Raw genomic sequence first — 18,914 nt, 5'->3', positions numbered from 1 at the left:
ATAGAGCCTGGACTTCTGAATTTGACAAAAACTCTAAGGCATTCTGATACCACCTTTGGTTAATGACCACTTAGAAGTAATTCAGTACTCTGCCTAACGCTGCATGGCTTCCAGTGTTCTAATGAATTATCTTCAAGATAGGGCTTAAATTAATCGTAAAATCGATACTTTTTTCTGTAAGGGCTGAGAATAGGCATGTCTTGCTGGCAGTGCACATCCTACTTAGCACTTAACCATATGCCAGGCACCATGCTAAATACTTTACATGAATTGTCATTTAACCTCAAAACCCTGTGAGGTAGGTTTAATTTTAATACCTCACTTTTAGAGGAGGAAAGTGAGATTTGGTTAACTTGCTTAAGGCTGCAGGGGAAGTAAGTTTGAGGCAGGGATTCATACCCAGTTTAATGCTATATTACCTCCCTGCCCTGAATGCTGTAGTACTCTCTGCTCTAATCCTCTCAGATGTGCTTAAAATTTTTCTTTGGGGGAAAAATCAGTCTGCCCTTATGTGTATACAATAGAAGCCCTCTTATCTAGCTGGTAGATGAAAAATAGAAAAATAGGAGTCATAGTAAGGAAACGTAAATGACACTGTGAACAGTTTTTTTAAAAACTTAGAAAATATTAATCTATATTAACTTGGTAATATTTTGATGTCAGCCTTTGCTCTGAGTATGGGTTCTTTGATTGGAATTCTGTATCTTCCTTCCACAAACCACTCCTATAATGTATAGTTTACAAATTTCAGTTTCAGATTTTTTGACAGTAGTATAAGATCTTAGACATTTAAGATCTTAATTCTTAAGGCATTAAGTGTATAATGATACACTTTTTCATGATTTTTTTTCTCCAGCCATCTTATCTGCCTCTAATTTGACAGTTGTTTTTATTGAGTCCAAAGCATTCCACCTAATTTTTGTACTAACATCTTTTGCATTATGTGTTTGTGTTTCATTGGTTTATGTAATATTTTATTATATTATGTAATGGCAGTACTTTGTACATCTCGTATAAATAGGTTGGAGAACATGATTGACCCTTGTTATGCACACAAACCTGGGAGAAGAGTGCAACAGTGTGAGTTTCCTAAAAAGTGTAGTCTACCATCTCCAAGAATTCAGCTTGTGGTGGGCATGGTTCAGTGTATTTTACTATGGGGATGGACAGCATCACTTAGTCCAGTAAGTTGCTTAAATAGAAATCAGTTAAGAAAGCTTCTACTATACTTTGATGAGGTATTTCATGTGTAGCTGACAATTATACTATAGAAACAATTCCTACCCTTTGACTGCTTAGTCAGGAAGATAATGTTTAATAAACGTATACAGTAATAGAGTAAAAGGTACTGTATCCTGTAGAGTGAATTCTTGAAAAATGTGACAAGTGGGAGGACCAATAGAGTAAATCAGGAATAGATTCCTAGAGGATATAGAGACCTTGAATTGAAAAAAACAGAAAAATAGGGAATTCCCTGGAGGTCCAGTGGTTAGGACTTAATGCTTTCACTGCCGAGGGCACGGGTTCAATCCCTGGTCGGGGAACTAAGATCCAACAAGCCGTGGCCAAAAAAGAAAGAAAAAGAAAGAACAGGGCTTCCCTGGTGGCACAGTGGTTGAGAGTCCGCCTGCCGATGCAGGGAGCGCGGGTTCGTGACCCGGTCCGGGAAGATCTGACATGCCACGGAGCGGCTGGGCCCGTGAGCCATGGCTGCTGAGCCTGCGCATCCAGAGCCTGTGCTCTGCAACGGGAGAGGCCACAACAGTGAGAGGCCCGCGTACCACAAAAAAAAAAAAAAAAAAAGAAAAGAAAAAGAACAGAAAAATAGTTTGGATAGAAGGAAACTGTTTACCTAATTCTGATGAACCTATGGGGAGAATATTGAACCTTTGTTTAAATCTCTTTGTTTAGGAGAAGGTAAAGGAGATTTTAAGACTGATAACTTCCCATTAGCAACATGATAGGATGGCTGTAGGGACAGCATAAAATATTGTAGCCAGGTATTTTCCTGGACTGGATTCCAGAAAGGCAGTAACAAATTGGAGGCCTGATACATATTGTCTAACTGTAGCAACAAGGGACAAAAGATGGAAGGTGTAAATGACTATCACTGAGAATCCACTTGTTTAAAATCTCTGGATTTAGAGAAGGAAAGTAATATAATAGTGGAAAACAGGTCACCAGAGCTAAAGGGGGCAATCAGTAATGAATAAGAATTTTCTTTTTAAGAAAACTCTTGTCAGCCTTTAAAAAAACTTCAAATCTTTTGACTCAGTTGTTTAATTTCTGGGAATCCTAAATAATATTAACAATAGGGAGATGCAAGAGGGAAGACATATGGGAACCTATGTTTATGTATGACTGATTCACTTTGTTATAAAGCAGAAACTAACACACCATTGTAAAGCAATTATACCCCAATAAAGATGTTAAAAAATATTAACAATAAATTTGGAAAAAGCTCTGTGTACAAAATTTACTCCAAAAATTTGGAAATGAACAAGTTTTCATCTTGTAAGAATCATTAACTATGTAAAGTACTTAGCCTAGTGTCAGGTGCATAGTAAGTGTTTAATAAATGTTACTTATTAAGTTTGGTTTCTAAAGAAGAAAAGAGCAAAGTCAACTGATACTAGGTTAGAGTACCAGTGTTAATTGAAATTAAAAGAGCATCTTTATGCTAAACTCCCTTCTCTCAACCTTGACTTTTTCAAAACCCGGTGGTATCATTCTAGAATATTTTTCTGACAAAGGGCTTTTAGTAATTAGGGGGCTCCTCGAGGTGTCAGTTGTGGATAAGTAAAATCTAAAAATGGGCAATTTAATATTGCCATATAGGCTCCCAAAATCAAGCCTAATAAATTATTTAATAAATAATTATTGTTGGGTATAGGTAGTATATGGCACAAAATTCAAAAGATATACAAAGATGTACATTGACCGTTACCAGTTTGTTTCCTTCTAGAAGTATGCCATGTATATGCAAGTGTGTGAGAATATAAGTACTTGTTTTTACACAAATGGTAGCATACTTTACACATTGTTCTGCAATTTGCCTTTTGCATTTTTTTGGGGTGGGCAGCTCTTTCCATGACAGTGATATAGCATCACCTTATTCTTTTTAATGGGTGCATATGTATGGGTATACCCTAATTTAACAAGTCTTATTGACAGACACTGTGGTTGTTTCTAGTCGTTTGCTAGTACAGACTGATGCAGTGACTATCCAACATGCTATTTCAGAAGATGTGTTATTAATGTTGGGCTCTGGGTGCCTTATTTGTTGAAGTCTGTGCTTCATAAGGACTCTCTGTTAATGAAGATTTCCTCCTTGCCTTTAACTTGGATGATGTTTATGGAGCGTCAAACCCAAATCCCTGGTGGATATAATGGAAAATTTTTTTTTTTTTTTGGCCGCACCACGCGGCACGTGGGATCTTAGTTCCCTCACTAGGGATTGAACCCACGCCCCCTTCAGTGGAAGCACGGAGTCTTAACCATTGGACCACCGGGGAAGTCCCTGGAAATTGTTAATAATAACATGGGAATTGTACAGTATTGCCAAACAGGCTTCTTCTAGGATATGAAGTATTTTGCATTATATGGATCTTCCTTAATTTAGGGGATGTGGGTGAGTAGGTTCAACATTTCTTTCAAGAGCACATCCTTGAATAAGGTAGCCAGAATAAAATGGACAGGAGGAGTAATGATGGGATATGTTAAGAGCATTCTAGAAATAGAAGATCCTCTAACCTTTCACTTTGCTTGGCATTGTGGTTTTGCTGAGTTTGATCAGTAAGAAAAATCCTTTGGGGAAAGAAGCCTCCAACTGAGCATTTTAATAGGGAGGAAGCTTAATTTTAGATTACATTACTAGTTTGGAATGAGACCTAGGATTGTTGCTAGGAGCAGAGGATAATGATAAAACATTTATAAAGAACAGCTTATAAATTGTTTTCATGATACTTAATGATTCTCACAGCAAGCCTGTGAGTTACATATGACTGCTGTTTGCATTTGACAGATGAGAAAACAGCATTGAAAAGGTTAAATTGCTAGATATCCATAATCACACAGCTGATGAGTGACATAGCAATCAACATTCTTACACCGTATCAACCATATCAACTATTTCCTTTTCTTGAAATTTACAATGAAAAGTTTACCATTTCATCAGGTATCACTGAGTTTTGCTTCTTCAGGAAGAGTACCAGGGAATCAGCTCCAGCCTTCCTTTTTCTGTTATCCCTAAATTGACTACTTGGCATGTCCTTTTTTTTTTTTCCTGTGTAATAGCTTAATATTTGGGCAGGTTAGTGGTGAAGTGAGAGGGTTAAAAATTGAGTAAAGAACTATACAGAGTGGAGATTTTTTTTTTCCAGCTTAAAACCAGTGTATAAAAAGGTGTGAAAGTCAGAAGTGTTCCAGTAATTGACCAGGACTGGGATCTCATGCAAGATCCTTGAGCCTTAAAATTGAAAAGGTGAGAGGAGGGGTAGAAACTATATAGTACCTGAAAAAAAAAATCTATTATATGACACTAGGAAAACTTGAAAATTAAGCAGTCAGTCGTTTGTTTTGGACTCTACCGGGGATCTGTTTAGTGTGAAATTCAGATATAACAATTTTTATGATTTTAACTCCAAGTCTTTCATTGAAGGTATGCAACTTTCTCTTACTCTCTTCCCAGTTTTGGAATGGTCTACTCCATGACATTTCCTTGGAGGTCCAAGATATTCTACTTTGCTGTGATTCTTGTATAATTTTAACATAATTCTTTGTTCCTGACACGTGGGATTTAAAAGATAATGGAGGGTTGGAAATAATGTTTGTTGTATGACTACTCTATCAGGCTCTTTACATTTATTAACTCATAATCCTAGGGACACACCTTGAGTATTGTTATACCCATTTTATAGATGAGAATAACTGAGGCTAGCTATATCACACTGTAGTCTAGTTACGGAGTTAAGACATGCAATTACATAAATATAACTTGAAACAAGATAACTGTTTACAGTGTAAGAGCCATGATTAGACGGTAAGAGTGGCCCGGTGAAGCAAAAAGTAGCATTTGCAGGACCACAGGCACACTACCACATGCCTGCTTCTACAAATGAACTTCCCATCGTGGCCACAGACTTGCGTGCCTAGTAGTGAAACCTTGGGGGCGAGCATCCACTAAGGATTCCTGTGTGTGGCGGGGAAGACAGGGGACTTTCCACGTGGAAAGCCGCACCGTCTTGCCCTGGGTGCTCTGCGTTTAAGGAAGTTGGTTGGGGGAGGGGGCTTGCCCTGCGGCTGCGTCCTACTCCCCGCGCCCTCCCCCTCCCAGCCTCTGCTGCCGCTAAACCCCGGAGAGCGGACCGCGCACGTCGAGATTCCTCGGCGGGCCTGGCAGAGGCTGCTGGGCATGCTCAGTGGGCAGGACCCGTTAGAGTGGCGAGTAAGGAAGCGTTGGCTCTTCTCCGGGTCTGCCTTCCCCGGTTCAGGCCCCGGCCCTGGGCTTTTGTGTGCGCGGAGCAGCAGCCGCCGCTGGCTCCCCGCGGGGCCGCCCGACCCCAGATGCCGTGTGGCCTGTCCGGTGTCCGCCGTTAACCTCGCCGCGCGGCCGGAGGAGGAGCGGGGCGGGGCCGGCGGGCCGGCAGCCGGGCGGGCAGGAGGGCCCCGCCGGGGGTGGGGGTGGGTGCGGGGAGTCCCGCGGGGGGTGGGGGGAGGGGGCGGGCGCGGAGTCACGGGGGTGGGGTCACCGGCGGTGGCTCCGGGAGGCCGACCGGTAGGGGAGGGGGCCGTGGGGGTGGCTCGGCGGAACCAGCCCCGGCTGGGGAGCAGCGGCGACTTTGGGGGCCGGGGCCAGGCTTTCCGGGCTTCGGTGAGGCCGCCGCGGGCCCCGTCTTCCGGCGGCCGCCCGAGTTTGAGGTGATTGTTGCCGCCGCCGCCGCCGCCACCGCCCCGGCTGCCATCTCCTCCTCCTCCCGGGCCGCCGCCTCCTCCTCTTCCTCCTCCTCCTGGGCCGGGCTGATCCCCTCCCCGCTGCCGCCTCCTCCTGGGCTGGGCCCGCGGTGTCTCGTCCCCTCGCGGAGCCGCTCCTGCCGCCGCCGCCGCCGCCTCCTCATTCATCCTCGTGCACCATAGGCGGCACAGGCACCAAGATGTCCAACCGAGTGGTCTGCCGGGAAGCCAGTCACGCCGGGAGCTGGTACACAGCCTCAGGTAGGGCCCCAGGCCGGCCGGCCCTTCCGCCGCCGCTGCCTGGCCCCGCGCCCGGCCGGCCGAGGTCGGCGGCCCGGCCCCGCGCGGCGGCGGGAGAGACGAGGGCGCTGACGGCCGCCGGCCGCGGACCGCGTGGGGAGGGAGCGGGCCGGAGGCTGGCCTCGCCGCCTTCCCACCCGGGCGGCATCCCGCCGGTCAGCCCGGGGTCGGCCTCCCTCACGCTCTGCCGGGAGTTGGGCGAGAGGGAGAGTTGCCGCCTCGGCAGCCTGCGCCCTCCCTCAGGACCAGGCTCGAGGAAAGAATGTGCTCCCCGACCGAGCCTACTTGTCGCCTCCTCCGGCTCCCGGGAAGCGGGCGGCCGGCCGCAGCCACCCCCCGGGGGGACGGTTAGCCCAGCGCCCTAGCCCTGCTTCCTCCGTGCGGAGCCGAGCGACCCTCCGCCCTCCAGCCGCGGGAGGGAAGCGCCTTCCTCCTTTCCCTTCCCCTCCCATCTCCTCTCTTCGCCTCTCCTCCCCACGACGCTCCGAGCGGCGCCCGCGACCCGGGGACTTCTTAGTCTCCCGGGGTGCACACGGGCTCTGCTCGCCCGCCTCCTGCCAGGCAGTCTTCTCCCGCTCCCCTTGGCAGTTCAGAACGAGAGGCCGCATTTCCCCCTCACCTTTCAGGTGCTCAGCCGTCTTGAGAGGAGTGAAGGGTAGTACTTTTTGACATTGCCAGACCAGAGGCAGGGTCTGGGCATGTTAGGTCTGTGAGGGGTCGCCCCTTTCTGGGGTTTGCTGCTCTGTCTGTTGGGGGTAGGGTAGAAGTATTGCTAAGCAGAGGCTTGGGGTGGCCTCCTAGCTCTTTTGTCAGTGTTTTCATTGTTACTGTCTTTCACGAAAGGGGCAGCTGGAGATGGCATCAGCACTTTTTCCTGAGCAGCCTCCCCAGTCTCCAGTCGCTTAACACCAAGCAGGTGCTGGAACTACTTAACGCGTTGGGTCAGGTTTTGAGCGAGTTTAGTCTTCTATCGACACTGTCCAAAAATACTTTACAGCTCTTTAGGTGAGAGAGTGTAGGGACTTTCGCTTTAATAAAGCTCTTGTTAGAACGACTGTTTTCTGGGATTATTTTCAGGAGTCACATTTCTGATAAGTTGACAAAATTCCACTGTGATTCCTGAATTTTCAGTCATTTGGTATTGGCTTATCAATACCTAGACCCAAATCTTTAGTGTGGGTCGGATCATGTTTCCCTTTGCAAATAGTTGGGTTGGATAGAGACATGGTTTGTGAGAAAACAAAGATTTGGAAGAAAATTCATTTCTCTGAGGTTGCTAAGCTCGCTCATTAAATACATGCTCTTTACTGACTCACTGAAGATTTGCTGTGTTAAGAAGACATAAAGGATTTGCAAGCCTAACAGGTAGCTATAGTTTTGCATTAAGCAGATGACTTTTAATGGTTATAGTGGCTTCCCTCATGGTTCCAAAGTGCTTCATAAACATTTCATCAGTTCTCACAACCTTAGCATGTCAGTTAAGCCTTTCTTGTTCAGCTTATGGGGATATGCCCAAGATTCTGTACAAACCAGTGGCAAAACAGGAATGGGAGTCCCTGGCTCCTGGTTTTGTCTTCCAATCAATGCATTATTACTATTAAAGTTATCAATGAATAATAGTCTTTTCAGGGTTGTGAGTCACTAAACTTTTTCTTCAATGTGTTTTGAAGAGATAAAAAGTCACAGTTTTCATTTTCATGGCCACTTTTTGGTTAATTTATTTTGTTTTCTATACCTTTCAAAAGTGTTTTAAACTTTTGCACTGAAAATGTGGCCAGATGATTCTGCAGGAATTTTTATAGATTCTTGAACATTCTTTGCATAGTAAAATTAGGCATAGTTCACACTTCAGACTTGAAAAGACTTCTTCAGTAATCTCAAATATAAGAATCCTTTAATCCAGCTGAAAACATTCTGTGATTAAAACTATTTATCAGTAGTGAACTAAAATGGACAACTTTCTTAAAATTTTAAAATATATTCTTATTTCCCTAAATTCTGAATGAAATCTGTAATGCAGTTTTGGAATGTGAATTGTCATGGAGAACCTTATTGTTAAAAAAAAAAATTCAGACCATGTGTGGGGGGTGTGTGTGTGTGTGTGTGTGTGTGAGAGAGAGAGAGAGACTTTTAAACTTGAGTAATAATTAGGGTGAATTTAAAGCAATTTAGGGGAATTCTCTGGCGGTCCAGTGGTTAGGACTCTGTGCTTTCACTGCTGAGGGTGTGGGTTCAAATCCCTGCTCAGGGAAATGAGATCTCGCAAGCCATGCATCGCTGCCAAATTTAAAAGAAAAAAAAGGCAATTTAGTTATAAAAGCTGATTTCATATTTTAAAAATGAATAAAAATATACGTAAGTAAATTTTGACTTGATCTAGTGACTTCTAGACCCCATTGTATCTAGATTGATAACATTGACCATTGGAAAAATTTTACTTGTATTATTATTGTTCCCTTAAACTAGGCCTAAAAACATGTAGTAGGAGAGAGACAGATGTGCTTTTGGATTGTCATTCTGTAATTCTGCAGCATTCAGATTGTGTCCATAGAATTAAAGTGCTCAATTACTGATAAAATGGTGAGATAACATTTGCTTCAGTTATATAGCTAGTTCAGAAAAAAAAAAGTGTGTATACATATATGTGTTATATATCTACATACACACCTTCGTTTTTATTTACCCCTTGTCATATGCTAGATCCTTTGATAAAAGTATCAAGTATTCCCTGCCCTCCAAGAAGATATTGGAGGATAAATTCACCCTAATTATTACTCAAGTTTAAAAGTCTCTCTCTGAAGTGTAGTAACTCAAGACAAAAAATAAATATCAGATAAATTGAGGCAGTGCTTTTAGGAGTTTGGACGAGGGTGGAATCACTTCAAAGGATTTGAATTATGCTTTGAAGGAAGGGTATTTGAGTAGATTTGAAAAGGGAGAAAGTACATTGGGGAACACCACAAAGATACAGAGGCAGGTAAGCGTAAGTAGGCCAATTTAATAAGAATGGAAGGTTCTCACGGGGTGTAGTTCAGGAGCCTGGTTGGAGCTAGAGTGTAGATGCCTGTGAATGCTATGCGTCATAGGGATTTAACTTATGCAGTAGGTAATCAGGACCAGTGCAGAAGTTTCTGAGTAGGGGACTGATATGCAAGTAGCATTTTAGGAAAATTAATCTCATAGGAAGGTTAATCCTTGCTTCTTTATGGGTATACAGCAGGGATCAGCAAACTCACTATGTCTGCAGTCCAAATCCAGCCTGTGGCCTTTTTTTTTTTGTGTGTGGTAAAGTCCACTAACAGAATGGTTTTTAATTTTTTTAAAAATTTATTTATTTAATTTATTTTATTTTTGGCTGCGTTGGGTCTTCGCTGCTGCGAGTGGGCTTTCCCTAGTTGCGGCGAGTGGGCCTCTCATTGCAGTGGCTTCTCTTGTTGCGGAGCACAGCCTCTAGGCGTGTGGGCTTCAGTAGTTTCGGCACATGGACTTAGTTGCTCCATGGCACGTGAGATCTTCCCAGACCAGGGCTTGAACCCGTGTCCCCTGCATTGGCAGGCGGATTCTTAACCACCACGCCACCAGGGAAGCCCGGTTTTTAATTGTTGAAGGGTTTAAAAAACAAACAAGAACCAAGAAGTGAAATAGAGTCTGTATGTGGCCTGTAAAGTCTAAAATATTTACTATTTATTTGGGCCTTTACAGAAAAAAATTGTCAACCCATAGTATATATTTGTGGTTCTCAAAATGTGGTCTCTAGATCAGCGGCATAATGTGTCTGTACTTTTTCCGGATTTGCTGTATCTTTCATTTCATTATTTCAGCCCTTATGATCTTCTGTCTGGACAGTTATAACTGCCTCCTAACTGTCCTTCTTTCTGCCAACTTTATTCCCTTTAAGTCCATCCTCTGCATTGCTCCCTGAATAATCTATCTGACCACATAATTTCTTTGCATAAATCTCACTGACCCATCTTTCCTGTTGGATAAGGTCTAAGTCTCTTCATGACTTGGCATCTTCCTATCTCTTTGGCCACTTCCCCCAACCCCATCCCAGTTCTCCCTTTTACTACGCTTCAGCAACTGTCTAGCAGCTGTTCATTGTTTCTTTAAATACACTGTGCTGTTTCTTATCACTGTGTTTTTATTCAAGCTGTTTCCTGTGTTGGAATACACTTTGCCAGGATAACTCCTTCTCATCTTTTAAGGACTCAGGTGTTAACACCTCCTAGAAGCCTACCCTGATGCCTTACCTACCCCTGGCTGTTCCTTTGTGTTCCCATAATATCCTGTGTGTATCTCTATATATTTACCTTGTTATCTGTGTATGTGGTCTTCTATAAGATTATGAACTCCTAGAAGACAGGGACTATGTCTTACTAATTTTTTTGTACCCCAAGTTCTCAGCAAGCACAGGTTTTGTACATAAATTTAATAAGTATCTGAACGAGTGAACATTAAAGGGCTTAGCATATAGTACATATGGACAGAGATACTGACATTTAAATCCCTAAGAACATGGCGGGTGATATAAGACCATTGCTAGTTAAGTCTCTGAGCGTAGTATAGGTGAAGAATCTTGGTGGTAGGAAAAGATTAGAAATCATGATTCACTAGTTGGGGACCTTATTTAATGTAAGATTTTTAAAGAAGTACGACATGCATATAGAAAAGTGTACAGCTAGATGAAGTTTCACAAAATAGGCGTGTCATTATAACTAGCACCCAGCTCAATAAACATCAGTAGTGGAATTCCCAACTCACACTGTATTCCTTGTATTCTAACACCATAGAAAAGTTTTGTCTGTTTTTGAACTCTGTATAAGTGAAATCGTATAGAATAACTTGTTTGAGCTTCTTTTGCTCAACATTACATTTATGAGATTAATCCATGTTATACTGTGGTTTGTTTATTCTTGTTGTTGTGTTCTATTCTGTGAATAAACCACAGTTTTTCCATTCTACTATTAATGGACATTTTTGTTATTTACAGTTTTGCTGCTTTGAACGTTTTTGTACTCTTTTTCCTGATGAATGTATATATGCATTTTTGTTCGGTATGTACCTTAAGTGGAATTATTAGGTCATGGTTATGGCTATGGTATGTTCATTTTTAGTAGATTTTGCTTAAGTTTTGCCAAGTGGTTTTACAAACTTATACTCCCACCAGAAGTATATGAGAGAATTCCAGTTGTTCCACATGTTTGTCAACACTTGGTATTGTCAGTCTTTTTATTTTTAGTTTTTCTTGAAGGGTGTGTAGTGGTATTGCATTGTAGTTTTGATTTTATTTTCCGATGACTAATGAAGTTGAGCACCTTTTCATATTAGGGGCCCCATGTTTATTAGTCATTTGGACCTCTGCTTTTGTGAAATGTCTGTCAAGTCTTTAGCCCTTTTTATACTAGAGTATTTACTTTTTTCATATTGATTTGTAGTTCTTTATATATTCTGGATATAGTCTTTTTAGGTATATGTATTGCAGATACCTTCTACTCTGTAGCTTTTTCAGGATCTTGGTATCTTGGTGAGTCAAAGTTCTTAATTTTAAAGAAGTCCAGTTTATCAGCTGGTTAGTATTCTTCTGTTTCCGTTTATGAAATCTCTACCTACCTCAGTGTCATGAAGCTAACTTTCCTATGTTTTCTTTTAAAAGCTTTATTTTTTCACCTTTCATATTAAGATCAATAATTCATCTGGTTGATAGCTGTATCTGTATGGTTGTGGTACATTACATAAATTTATTTTGAAATAAATGTACATATAGAAAAAGTATAAATGGGTGTACAAAATGGGTGTACACTTTGATGAATATCCACAAATATACTCTGTGTAACTATCCCCTAGCTCAAGAAATAGAACGTTTTCACCATCTCAGAGGGATATATCACATTTTAATGTTTTCTGAAATTGGTATGTTTTATATCTTAAGTGTATATTTAATGTGGGAGGTTCCCACCCCCCCGGAAAGTGGTTGTTATACCTTATAATTACTAGTGTCATAGAAGTGAGGAAATATATCAGAGTCTAATGATTTCATAAAGCATTCTTGAACTGTTTGTATGGTATATATCTTAGTAGCAGTTTTATTTTTTAAGTTGTTTTAATTCTTTCTGTCATATTTCTAAATATATTTAATAAAATTATATCAGGGTTCTATAATTGGAAAACCACAACTTTTTTTTTTTTGGCATGTACCTTGAGTTCTAGAGTGTCAAAATATATCTTGGTGTGTGAGAAATTAAAAAACTGATACAAATAGTCTCCTTTGAAGAGAAAATACTATATAATATTTAGTTTTGAAATGAACTTTTTTAGGTTACTAAATATGGTTTTCTGTATGATGATGTTTGCGTCTCATCCTATTATTTAACCTTGGAGAAAGGCAAGAAGGAAAGAACAAATTTAATAGGTAAACTTGAGATTATTGCTTGATTACCTCTTTCTCACTTTCCTTCTTATCCTTTCACATGCAATTTCCAAGTCAAAAATCATCTTGCCTACCTCCATAGTGTAGTTTATATTATCTACTTTTGGGTTTTTGTCCATTTTAAAGAAGGTCAAGACAACAAGTAAAAATGTCATTTGTTAAGTGTATTCTGTAGTTACATTACATTTATGTCTGTATACCCTCTAATTTTCAAAAGGTTGCTACAAGGTTGGTATATTCTCCATTTATGGATGTGGAAACAATGACTCAGAGAGGTTGAGTAACTTGCTTAAGGTATAGTAAGTAAGTGGAAGAGCCAGTCTGACTCCAAAACTAGAGTTAAATGTTAGGGGCAGGGAGGTATGATGAGATATGCTGCCCCAAACACTGAACTTTTCTGTTCCATTCAGGTTTTTCCCAAACTACAATATAGACATTTAACTGACACTTATGTATCATTTATGGTTTATAAAGCGTTTTCTCATACATTTTTGACTTTCACAATAATCTTATGATTAGGTACAGGATAGGTAAGGCAGGCAGGTCTTTAATCCATCCCCACCTTTCTATTTTATTGATGAGAAACTAAGACTTGAAGGAGGCTAAATTGCCTGAGTCATACTACTAGTAAATGGTAGAGCTAGAATTTGAACCTAGGACTTGTAGCTGAAGCCTAGTGTTCTATTTATAGTGATGCCAGAGTAAGTAAGAAGTTGAACTATTTGGAATCAGTAAGCACCTCTTACTGATTCTTAACCTCTTAATCAGGTTAAATATATTATAAAATAATAAAAGCATAACTAAAAGCACTTAAGAATATTGAATGTTATTCTTATGGTATAAATAGACAAAGGAATTGGTATATTTTAATTACTCTAGTCCTAGGATTTGAATTGGGCCTATCAAAACTTGACACTTCTGCAGAGGCTTTATTTAACTTTCCATCATTCAGTATTGGACAAACTCAGTTCTGTGTGAAAGGTACTGCTCTAGGGACTAGGTGCATAGCAGGAGATGAAAACAGACAAAAATCTCTAGAGTTTATATTCTAGTTGGGGGAGACAGACTATAAATACGGTAAGTAAGTAGAACACATAGTATGTTAGATAGAGGAAAATGCTATGGAGAATTATAAAGCAAATAAAGTGGAGCTGGTGCATAAGGAATGTTAAAGAATGGGAGAAATTCTATTTATTTTTATTAAAAAATATTTATTTGTTTAATTATTTATTTGGCTGCGCTGGGTCTTAGTTGTGGCATGTGGGACCTGCGTTGCGGCATGTGGGACCTTCGTTGCAGCATGCAGGATCTTCAGTTGCAGCATACGGGATCTTCATTTGCAGCATGCGAACTCTTAGTTGCGGCATGTGGGATCTAGTTCCCTGACCAGGGATCGAATCTGGGCCCCCTGCATTGGGAGCGCAGAGTCTTAGCCACTGGACCACCAGGGAAGTCCCCAAGAATGGGAGAAATTTTAAATGGCAAGGACAGGGTAGATGTCACTGAACTGACATTTGAGTGAAGACTTGAAGTAGGTGAAAGAACAAGCCTTGCATTCTAGGTAATTTTAGGGGTTAGGGGCTAGATAGTTTTAGGTCGAGGGTACAGCAAGTTTAAAGGTCCTGTGGCTAGAGCAGGCCTGGAGTATTTGAGGAATGCAAGAAGGTTATTGCAACTGGAATGAAGTGACATGGGGCAGAGTAGTTCGACATGAGGTTAAGAGGAAAATAAATAGCTGGAGCAGAGGCACAAAAGTGTTGTGGTCAGATGACATTAGGTCTGGAAGACCATTGTAAGGACCTTTACTTGAGTGAGATAGCCATTGGAAAGTTTTGAGCAGTTGGTGACATGATCTATTATAGTTTAGACTTACTAGAACCACTTGACTGCCATGTTCAGAGTAGACTACAGTTGGGGAGTGGTGAAGGCAGTGGCAAGGGCTGAACCAACAGTTAAGAGGAAAGTAGCAATCCAAGTTACAGATGATGGCTTGGATTGAGTAATAGCTGTGGAAGTGGGTAAGAAGTGGTTCATTACTGGGTACATTTTGAAGGTAGAGTCCAAAGGATTTGCTGATATACTTGGAGTGGAGTGTGAGAGAAAGAGAGGAGTCATGGATATTTCTTACGGTTTATCCCTGAGATTGCAATAATGGAGTTGCTATTATCTGAGAAAGGGAAGACTTAAGAGAAACAGGTTTGGAGGGGGAAGGTTAGGAGCTCAATTTTGGTTTGTTAAGTTTGAGATGTTTACTATATAGTTAAGTGGATACATGAGTCTGGAGTTTAGGGGAGAGGCCTAGGGTGGAGCTTTAAAATTGGGAATTATCATTATGTAGATAACATTTAAAGCCAAGTGTCTGGATGAAATCACCATAGGAATCAGAGTAGCCAGAAAAAAGGGGCTTGTGAGTGAGCCTTGGAACATTTCCAACTTGAAGAGGTTGAAGAGGTGAGGGATATCATGTAAGGAAGATAGATTAAGCTTCTCATGAGGAAAAGAACGAGATGTCCTGGGAGCCAAGTAGGGAAAATGCTTTAAGGCATCTCAACACAATTTATGTAGATTTTTCTGGGCTTTTTTTCTTTGACAAACACATTTAATCTGGTCTAAGCCACTCTGGTCTTAGCCATCTCTTATGCTGCTGCCAGAGCTTCCTAACTGGTTGCCTAGTTTCCATTCTGTTCTTTACACAGCAGCCTCAGAGCTCTTTTAAAAATGTAAATAAGATAATATTCTTTTCTCAAAATCCTATCATACTTAAAATCACACTTAAAAATCCTTGCCAAGGCTTAGAAGGTTTTATATGCTTTGACCTCTGCCTAACTTTCTGATTTCATCTTCTACCACTTGTCCTTTACCTTATGTTGTTCCAGCCATTCTGGCCCCCTTGCTGTTCCCCAAATATGTCAAGCTTATTCCTGCCTTAGGACTTTTGTGTGCACTTCATAACATTGATTAATCCTGGATTGGTAGTCAAGGAAAAGGTATATTTATTGACTCTCTTATTTCCTTAGTCACAACCAGGAGAACAATTAGGGAGAGATGTTGAGAATGAATGGGATAGGTTTTCCCAAAGTGTTCTGAGAAACAGTCCCTGGAGATGCCTTTGCAGAAAGGGTTTATGGTCAAATAAGTTTAGGAAATGTTGCATCTGTTTTTCTCCATTGGGCCCAGACAACTAACAAGAGACTTGTTTTATGGCTTATTACATGGTCTGTCTTGGTGAGTGTTCTGTGTCTGTTTGAAAATAATGTATGTTTTCTGTCATTGTGGGGTAGATTGCTCTCTAAATGTTAATTAGGTTAAATTGGGTTATTTAAATCTCTACATTCCTATTGATTTTCCTTTTTTTCCTGTCAGTTCCTGAGAGCAGTTTTGAAATTTCCAACTGTAATTCTGGATTTGTCTGTTTTTTCTTTTAGTTTTGTTGATTTGTTGTTTCAAGTTTTTTGAATTTCTGTTATTTGATATACCTGTTAGGGATTATATTTTGTTGATGAATTGACTATCACAGTGTATGTTCTTCTTTATATCTGGTAATATTTTTTGCTCTGAAGTGTTCCTTGTTTTGTATTAATGAAGCCAATCCAACTTTCTCATGGTTAATATTTATATGGTATATTCTTTTCCATATGTGTCAGCGTCACTAAGACCACCTTCAGGTTTGATGATTTGTTAGAAGGATCAGAGCTGTTATACTTACAGACGGGGTTTATTACAGAGAAAGAATACAGGTTAAAATGAGGAAAAGGTGCATACAGTACAGTGGAGTGCAGGAGAGACCAAGTGTGAGAGTCCAGTTGTTCCCTTAGTGACGCGTGACAACAAGTGTGCAGTATTGCCAACCAGGGAAGCTCAGCTAGGCCTTGGTACCCCGGGTTTTTATTGGGAGCTGGTCATGTAGGCATGGAGCAAGCTTGTGACTGACCTTAGCTACTCAGTCTCCAGCCCTCCTCTCTCCTGCAGAGGTCACAGTGTGGCCCAGGGTAGCAGGAGAACAAAAAGAGGAGTTCACCATAAATCACATTGTAGCATAAACTATTTGGCAAGGCCCCAGCTATACAAAGACACTTAAAAAAATTGTGGTAGAATATATATAACAAAATTTACTGTTTTACCAATTTCTGAATGTACACTTCTCTGGCATGAGTACATTTGTATTATTTATTGGGGTGGCCAAAAATTTCATTTGGGTTTTTTCCGTAAGATGTTACAGAATGAACTTTTTGGCCAATCCAATACAACCGTCTCCAGCATCCATCTCTAGAGTGTTTTCATCTGTTCCAACTGAAACTTTGCACCCATTAAACACTTAACTCCCTACTGACTCCTTCCTCCAGCTTTGGCAACCACTCTTCTCCTTTCTTTATGATTTCACCTATCTTAGGTACCGCATTTAGGTGGATTCATACAATATTTGTCCTTTTATGTCTGGCTTATTTCACTTAGCATGTTTTCAGAGTTCATTTATGTTGTAGCATGTATCAGAATTCCTTTTTAAAGCTGAATAATATCCATTGTATGATATACCATAGTTTGTTTATTCGTTTATCTGTTGATAGACATTTGGGTTGTTGCTACCTTTTGACTTTTGTGAATAATAGTGCTATGAATGTTGGTGTACAAGTATCCGCTGGAGTCTTGCTTTCCGTACTTTTGGATATCTATCTAAGAGTATAATTGCTGGGTCATATAGTAATTCTGTGTTTCACTTTTTGAGAAACCACCAAACTCATTGCCATAGTAGTTGCACCATTTTACATTCCTACCAGCAATGCTTGGGGGTTCCATTTTTTTTGCAGCCTTGACAACACTTGTTATTTTCCTTTTTTTGGATAATCATCCTAATGAGTGTGAATTTGTATCGTTACGGTTTTGATTTGTATTTCTCTAATGACTAATTATGTTGAACACCTTTTCATGTGTTTATTGGCCATTTGTATATCATCTTTGGAGAAGTGTGTTTTCAGGTCCTTTGCCTATTTTTGAAAGCACAGGTTCCTAACCACTGGACCGCCAGGGAATTCCCACTACCATACTCTTGATTTCTGTAGCTTTTTTACTCCATTTTTGAAAGGTAGTTTGGTAGGTATTGAATTCAGTGGGTATGTTGACATTACTTCTTTTAGCATTTTATAAATGTTCTGTTGTATTTTGGCTTGCACAGATTCTGAGAATTATGTGATTTTTAAATATTTGTTCCTCTGAATATAGAGTGTCCTTTTTCCTCTAGTTGCTTTAAGATTTTAAAAAATTATTAACATTTTCCTGCTAGTCTATTATCATGTGCCTTTGAATAATTTTCTTTGAATTTAATCCTGTTTGGAATTTGTCAAGTTTCTCAGATGTGTGGGTTGTAGTTTGCAGCAAATTTGGAAAAGCAGTCATCATTATCATCTCAGATATTTTTCTTTTTCACTTCCTTTGTTTTCTAGACTCCAAATAAAAAAAAGTATGTTAGATATCTTAATATTGTCCCACAGTTCACTGAGAATTATTTTTTTCCTTTTTTTCCTCTCTGCTTCCTTTTGGATAATTTCTTTTGCTTTATATTCAGGTTCACTGATTTTTTTCTTGTGCAGTATCTAATTTTGCTTTTAATTCTGTCAATGACATCTTTTAAGTATAAAAGAATTAAAATAACTGCTGATTTCATGGTTTTACCTGAATCTTTTCTTTTTTTTTTGCCGCATTGTGTGGCTTGCGGGATCTCAGTTCCCCGACCAGGGGTTGAAACCAGACCACGGCAGTGAAAGTGCCAAATCCTAACCACTATACCACCAGGAAACTCCTAATATTTTCTTTATAATTACTTTATTCATTACTATTTTTTTTTCAGATGATGGATTTATTTATAGGTTTAAAAAAACATTTCCCTCTTGTGTTTTAGAAATGAGATACTTATTCTTCTGGCATGAGTATTTAGTTACTAGTGATACTGTTTTGCCTCGGAGCTGAAAAAAAGAGTAAAATTTTTTGTTTTTCTGAGATCAGAGCAACATAAAAATTGAAAATACATTTGAATTATGGCTTAATATTGGTTTAGGATTATGTTGTTTAAATTAAATTATAAATTAAAAAATTTTGAATACATTTCTATGTTTTAAAAATTAAAGATATTCATTGAGAAGTCTCATTCCTGTACCCTTCTGTGTATTCCATATTCCCCTTCCCTTATAGGTATTGCCTTTACTGGTTTCTTGAGTGCCTGGTGTTTCTTTATGCATATACA

The 18,914-nt window shown here is 40.2% G+C and overlaps 1 protein-coding gene across 1 annotated transcript in view; it reads left to right on the top strand.

The window, feature by feature from the left end:
- The first annotated feature begins 5,748 nt into the window (after positions 1-5,748).
- The window catches only part of MEMO1 (mediator of cell motility 1), a 135,606-nt gene continuing 122,440 nt past the window's right edge, over positions 5,749-18,914 (top strand). The window contains exon 1 of the mRNA XM_082852078.1: positions 5,749-6,213. Coding sequence (XP_082708204.1) covers positions 6,153-6,213 — 61 coding nt within the window. The 5' untranslated portion in view covers positions 5,749-6,152. The remainder of the gene's footprint in view (positions 6,214-18,914) is intronic.

The sequence above is a fragment of the Leucopleurus acutus genome (assembly GCF_964270905.1).
Source record: "Leucopleurus acutus genome assembly, chromosome: 12".
In the NCBI taxonomy this organism is placed as follows: domain Eukaryota; kingdom Metazoa; phylum Chordata; class Mammalia; order Artiodactyla; family Delphinidae; genus Leucopleurus; species Leucopleurus acutus.
This window is presented reverse-complemented; position numbering and strand designations above follow the sequence as displayed.